This window comes from Ictalurus furcatus, chromosome 4, assembly GCF_023375685.1.
Source record: "Ictalurus furcatus strain D&B chromosome 4, Billie_1.0, whole genome shotgun sequence".
Classification (NCBI taxonomy): Eukaryota; Metazoa; Chordata; class Actinopteri; order Siluriformes; family Ictaluridae; genus Ictalurus; species Ictalurus furcatus.
Window position 1 is genome coordinate 6,908,443 of NC_071258.1, and position 7,405 is coordinate 6,915,847.

At 37.5% G+C, this 7,405-nt stretch overlaps 1 protein-coding gene across 5 annotated transcripts; it reads left to right on the top strand.

Annotated features, from left to right (window-relative positions):
- The first annotated feature begins 506 nt into the window (after positions 1–506).
- Positions 507–7,059, top strand: tbcb (tubulin folding cofactor B). 5 transcript variants are annotated; one of them, XM_053622752.1, is made up of 8 exons: positions 529–730; positions 1,003–1,041; positions 1,245–1,385; positions 3,073–3,216; positions 3,447–3,543; positions 4,952–5,143; positions 5,371–5,443; positions 6,383–7,059. In XM_053622752.1, exons 3-8 carry the CDS (start codon positions 1,266–1,268, stop codon positions 6,495–6,497), a joined length of 741 nt encoding a protein of 246 aa, XP_053478727.1. In that variant the 5' UTR covers positions 529–730; positions 1,003–1,041; positions 1,245–1,265; the 3' UTR covers positions 6,498–7,059. The 5 variants fall into 5 exon arrangements, with proteins under 5 accessions (XP_053478732.1, XP_053478727.1, XP_053478729.1 ...); XM_053622754.1 differs by having other exon boundaries at positions 1,006–1,041; XM_053622755.1 differs by having other exon boundaries at positions 591–610.
- Positions 7,060–7,405: the final 346 nt, after the last annotated feature.

Below are 7,405 nucleotides of genomic sequence, written 5' to 3' on the forward strand. Positions count from 1 at the left end.
CTATCTATCTATCTATCTATCTGTCTGTCTGTCTGCCTGTCTGTTGATTGATTGCCTGGTCATTTTAATTCATGGGTTTAAAATATCAGTCTCACAATGTTCCTTTGTTCGTTTAGTCCATTAAACTTTATTAATTATTAAACTCAAAAGCTTAAACAAACAAACAACTAGATAAATGCACATAACATTTAATAATAATAACAAATATATGACTTTAAGAGTTGACATAGGGGGAACAATAAATGCTAAGCTGCTTAACTTATCGCCGTTATTAGGCTAGCTATTTATTTATTTAGTTATTTTTTTTGTTTTGTTTTTAAGCACAATACTTCTGCTTCTCCTGGAGAACAGTTTCCCCAAATCAAACTTGACTCCGTTATACAGCTAACTCCTCCTTCCCCCTCTGCTGTCACTGGATCAGCGGCTGAATTCCAAATCGGTCCTCTGATAGAAATACAGTGCACTTTGTACCCTACAGAAGCCAATACAGTATAGACTAACTATTGCGCCTACCCAGTGAGCACGGCGCCATTTGGGATGCAGCCTATGACAAAGTGTGAGGGCGGAAACTTCCAGAAAGCGGACTGGGTGGCGTGGAAATTGCCGGAAGGTAAAATAGCTAACCGAAATACTCACAGGACTTAATACACGTATCTGAAGACATTCAGTGTTGTCCTTTGTGAGATTAAATAAAAGATAAACTCCTTTTTGGTGTGGACCGAAGTCTTAGGTAAGTCTACTCTTGAAAGCGCGGGAATGCTAGCTAGCCCGGGAGTTATGCTAGTTAGCAAGCAGGCTAGAATGACTAGGTGCTACTTAACAATAAATTGCAGGCTTATTAAAATAATAACAATATTAATAACTTTGAACAAAAACGAACATAAACAGGAATTGAAGTTGAATTTTAATAATAGTGCACATCGCTATTAAAGCTCCACATTGTTAACTAAGGCAACTTAAATGCAGTTGCTAAGCATTTTTATGTGTTGTGTGTGTGTTCAGTAGCTCCTCATTAGACCCGCACAGGGAGGCTGTTATAAGGTTAGACATTTTCATTTTAGAATCCTATGTTCTATAGTGATTGGGGATTCAGTCCCTAGTAATGATTTAGCTCCAGAGGATGTTTTGAAGTTTACATTGTGATGTATGACAAGTCAGAAATGGAGAACTGGCATGTTTGTGTTCAATTAAATGTGTATTAAAATGCAGTTTTGTTCAAGCCTCTATTTTCCTGATCTGTGCAGAAGGGAGACAAGGCTAAAAAAATGCAGGAGTGTGTGACGGTGATCACCAACCCCACAGTGTCTGTGCGTGTGACCAGCACCCTCAGCTCCTTTGATGTGGACCGGAGATTTAACCGAGGGATCACCATTGCAGAGCTGAAGGTGCTTCTCCATCACTCCTGGGTTATCAGTCAAACTAAAGAACGAGAGAGAGAAGATTAACACAAGGGTTTTAAAGGAAGTCCAGAGTTGTGAATGTGACATTTGAGCTGTCTCGTTTACCTGCAGAAGCTCTGCATCGGTGTGACAGTTTGCGTATCTGGTCATGTGAACTTTCTGGAAGAACCCAGAGCAAAATTTATGACATATTCTTGGACTTTAGAGATATATATATATACTAGGGATGTCACGATACCAAAAATCTAGTAGTCAGTACCGATACCACCAAAAGTACATAATACTCGATACCATAAAATAAAATTATAAACTCCTGGATTACATCCTCCTCTGGCTGATACTGGCAAAAAAAGAGAGAGAGGGATATTTTAGTTATCAAACACTGTCTGACAATGACTAATAAAACAGTGGAGGCTACAAGTGCTAAGGTGCACTCCTAAATGCACGCACATACACACACACTGACCCACACACCTTATACTCTGAATGCAAGCACTTGTTTAGATTCACTGATGTGCTGGCAGGCCAAAAAGATTTATTAAAAGCATGAACATTTGAATAAATATTAGTGACATTAGGCTACATTTTGCTGACAGGACACAGGCTGAATGGCGATGCATGGTGGCCCATTAGGAGGTAGTTTATAACATCGCAATGCGTTAGTGTCGTTAACAAATAACTGGCTATCGCAAACATTACATGGAGCGTAACGATATCTGGTTTCAAGGCCACAATGCCAGCTGCCTCAAACAAACTCAATATACTGCCGTCTTTCAGGTGCTTCGCCAAATTCGAGGTGTTTCCTCGCTTTGTTTGAAATGAACGATAGCATCGGTTGCACACCGGCTTCAGAGCATCAATTATATGTTTGCCGTCATCCACCTCGAATGCAAAGTATTTCCATATTCGACTCCTATCACCTTTCCTCTCAACGAGTCGAGGCGGAGCTAAACTTGTCGCCATCTTCTGTAGTTTTTCCCGTGTGCTTGTAGGCATTCTTCTTCTTCTTCTTTACCACTTGTGGACCGACTAAAATACTTACCGTATTTGCTGCCCCCATCAGTTCCGGAAGAGTTGCAACCTTGGTACTTTCATTACTAACAGTACCTACACTACTGCAGAAAAACAGGTACCGCCACGTTTTAAGAATATTGGTACCGACTTGTTACCGAAGTATCGGTTCTCGTGACATCCCTATTATATACACTACCAGTCAAAAGTTTCTGCTCCTGGAGAAAGTTTAACTAGTCTCGTCTGCTCCTACAGGAAGTGTGACCAGCCTCTCCTGCAGGAAGCTTGACCAATCCTGTCCACTCCTACAGGAAGCTTGATCTTTTGGCCTGCCCTAATCATGACATTTTTGGATTTATTTTTTTTCCCCTGATGAATTTAGTTGGTTCAAAATATAAAGAAATTAGATATTAAAACCACCATGACTTTGACCAGAATAAAGAATTTACTGAAGATGAATCTATAGTGAAGCACCTTTGTGGCATATTACCACAATAATTCCTAATTGTAATTCATCACCTTGCATATATTGTTGTATTTACATGTACCAGTGTTAAATCTAAAGCAGGAAATGCAAATCTTTTTGAAATGATGAAATTTGCTGTGGTATTCTGTGTTGTGCTTGTATCTCATGCCCCTCTGCGGTGTGTGTTTTCAATAGTGCAAGCTGGAGCTCATCATCGGCTGCCCCGCAGCCTCTATGGACCTCCAGTTGTTCAGCTCTTCAGACAAGTTCTTGCAGAACCTTGATGATAACGACGCTCTGTTAGGTTCCTACCCTGTAGATGACAACTGCAGGCTACACGTGAGTCAGTCATGCAGTCATAAAGACCTAGCTTTAATGAGTTCAAATTCTGTTTGAGTAGACCAAACCTTCACCCTGTGCAAATATTTACTCTTTCTTTTGATCAGAAACCCAGCACACCTGATGTTGGTTTATAACAACGAGGAGTTTTAGGGTCACTTGTTTAAAACATAGCCATAAACAAAGAGTTGAGATATGACACTGATGATAAAGTTGTGTTATAACTTCAGGTGATTGATCGCAGCGGTTCTCTGACTGGAGCGTTCAGTGATTTGTCCCAGGTGGAGAAATATGAGATTCCTGAAGATGCATATGATAAGAGATCAGGTAATTAATGTTTAATGAGTGATTTTACTTCTTATCATGTAATATTGACTGTATGAAAACTTTCTTAGCCTCTAGTTGGTGCTACTGAAAAGCAATACATATACTTTTATTATTAGTTATATTATTATAGTTTTAACTGCTTTTTATACATACATAGTTTATTTATTTATTTATTTATTTATTTATTTATTTTACTAATAAATAAATAAATGCAAATATTAAAACCAAGTGATACATCAAGCGAAATTACATCCTTCAATAATCACAAGGGTGGGCAAAGTATAAATTCATTAGTAACCCCTTTGTGTCTTGCTCAGTCCCTTGTTTCGGTTGCATAGAATCTTAATTGACTCGGCTCAAAAGTAGTAGCTAACATGAAGAAATAAGATATATCCAGCTAGTTCAGAGGATTAATACAGACTAAGACAAACAATGATGCACTGAAAAGAAAATTCAGGATGCACTTGGCTGAAAACCGAAACTGAATAAAAAAAAAAAAAAGAAAAGAAACATTTAAAAATAGTTTTTTGTATAATTATGTTAATATTAGACTTTTTAACTAATTTCATGAATTTGAATTGAAAAACTACAAACCAATAAAATGATCACATTTTTATATAAATGAACACACCAAAAACAAAAGCAAAATTAAATATATTATTCTTCATTCAGTTCTATAACAAATTTAACAGTTTTTTTTAAATTTTTTTTATCCAATTATCCAAATAATGTAATGTTAACTATTATGATTTGCAAAACAGCGGTCAAGTAATGAACCTGAGAGCTAAAGGCTAGCATCTTTCAGATACAAAAAGTTTAAATATGCTACACAATCATTTTAATGAAAACAACAGGCCGAACAGAGAATGGCAGGGCCTCTATTCTGTTGTTGTTGTTTTGCTGTACTCTGCATATTGAACAGGATGTCGTGTTTTCAGGCGGTGTGTCAAACCTGTCGTGGAAAAGTGCTTGGGCACCGTACCCCCTCTAGAATTTTCTGCGGAACAAACACTGCAGATGGCAAATTTAATGTCTTTATCAGAAACTTTGAAGTATTTCTAAACCGCTGACATGATTGGCCTTTGCCAGGTAGCGCCATGATAACCGGCGGCTACATCGAAAGTCAAATCTGAGCGCCAAGGGGCGGGGCGAGCAGGGCGGCATATATTTTTGGGTCATATTTGTCCGAAAATTTCCGGCAGCCGAAATTTCGGTGCATCCTTATTTATAACCCATTTGACAAATCATCCTGACATTTTGATTTCCTGAATTGAAGGTGATAATCTCGCCATATTGTCCAGGTTTCCAGATGTGCATGTCCACTGTGAACTCATGTTACCCTTCACTGAAACGGTCAACTTGAACGTTCCAGTTTTTTGAGGTTTGAAACTCACCTGACTTTCCTCAGACTCGGTTCGAAACTTCAAGAGAAACATGAAGATAGGGCGCTTCAACGAAGAGACTGCGGCTAAGCATGAAGAGACACTCTCACAGAAAGAGGAAGAGGAGAAAGCTGCATTAGCCTTGATCACAGTTGGCAAGCGGTGTCAAGTGAAAGTGGCTGGTCAGCCAACAAAGATCGGCACAGTTATGTTTGTTGGTATGTGTTCTTGTTTTTTTTTCTCCCCACTGATTACAGATTAAAAGAATGGTTTGCTCAAAACTAAAAAGCTTTCCCCATTATCCCAAATGTACTTGATCAAAGAGTCTTGTAAGCGATGTGGTAGTGATTAGGCTAGTGGTAAACACAAAAGAGTTGCATAGGTCATGCTTCTACTTCTGTTTACTCCTAAGGCTGTTTGTAGTTTACGTTTCTATGTCTTTTAGGTACGACAGACTTCAAACCAGGCCACTGGGTGGGTGTGAAATATGATGAGCCACTTGGGAAAAATGATGGCAGGTTAGTATCCGTATAATTTTTTTTCCTGCTCTAGAAAGGCATTACATTGGCCTTGACTTGAATGTTGTTTGGTTGGTTGGTTGTTTTTTTGCTGGATCTTATCTGCTTGTACATATACACTACCGGTCAAAAATTTAGACACATTCATTCTTTATTTTAATTTTTTCCCCACATTTTATAATAATAATAATAATAATAATAATAATAATAATAATAATAATAGTCATCAAAACTCTGGAATAACACAAATGGAGCTATGGGAATTATGTTGTGATAAAAAATCCAAAAATAAATAAAAATTTAACATATCTCTGCTCGTGTGTGTGTGTGTGTGTGTGTGTGTATATATATATGTATATATGTGTATATATATATGTATATATATATATATATATATATATATATATAAATATAGTGTGTGTGTGTGTGTGTGTACATGTATGTAAATTTTGCTAATGAAAGAAATGAACATGTTTGCACAATTATATTTTTGTCTACAACACCGATTTCAACCATTTAATCATACACCTTCAGATCAAAAGGTTTTTAAGATCATGAGAAACATTTCAGTCGAGTGTCTCCAAACTTTTGACCGGTTAGTGTACTTGAAGGTCAAATACATGATGAACTACAACCGTATACTGTCCACTATCAGCATTAGAACATTTACAAAATAACTAGGAGAGAAGTAGGACTGGTGCTGATCGTGGGCAGTACAAGTTCTAAAATTGGTTACAAAGCACATTTTTTGTTTGGAAGTTTATCTGGTTCAACTACATTAAGCTTTAAAGACGGTGTGAAACTGAAGGATCAGTGTTTTTGCTCATTGAACCAGATAGTTAGTCAGCACTGTATGTTATACTAAAGTGAAATGTCATGTTGTATCCCGATTGTCCCTGTGGAGTTAATGTAGATTGCCATGTCTGCATCTTGTTCCAGTGTGAACGGCAAGCGGTACTTTGAGTGTGAGCCAAAGTACGGTGCGTTTGTGAAGCCTCTGTTCGTGACTGTGGGAGATTTTCCAGAGGAGGACTATGGTTTGGATGAGATGTAGGCTCCACCTGCCATGGTATCACAAGGTATCAGGCGGGGGGAAAAACATCCATCTGGAAGGACGAAGCAGAACTCTAGTCATAGCCCTTGATTACAAGGGTTTTTTTTCCTGTTTTTTTTCCTGCTAATGATATTTTAGTTTCATAATTGTCCTGAAGAGACCAAAAAGGTGGCGTTTACACAACACTGTTGGTGGAAATTTAACAGCATGTCCTAGCATTAAACAAGAACGTGCTTATTTACATCTCTATGGCCACTGGCATTACTTAACTCATAATGTGAGGACGGGAGTAGACGCCAAATTAGCTGTCTGACATATCACTTGAGGCAGAATGAACAGATTTTGTTCTTTGCCAAGCTTTTCATCGCGTTTTGATTTGTGAATATTTCACATCTTGTTTTCTCAACAAACTTGTGTTGTGTTTTTTTTTTTTTTCTCTTCATAGCTGTTTTTAATGAATGGCAAAATGTGTAATAATAGATGAAGAGATAGCATAACAATTCTTTGTTTTATTTAACTGTTTTATTTTCACTAGTAAGTGTAATATGTATAAATGTTTTTGGAAACTAATAGCCTTATTCCTCTTTTTTTTCTTTCTTTTTCTCTCACTTAGAAGAACAGTGCACTCCCTTTTCAGTGTCCTTATTGTTCTAATGCGTCCTTATTCAGTGATTTCAGACTAAATGCACTGGTTGGCTATTTATATAAATAACACACCAAGCACTCTCTGCTCTAGACAACAACCACATGGATATTATGGTATTCTTCAAAAAACGCACATCTTATCATTTGATTTCACTGAGAACAATGAATTGTACGTCATGTGTACAACATGCACAAATGCGTTCAGTTTTTAAATTAACCTTGTGCATGAAACAGATTTAATATTACCATGGATTGGGAAAGTC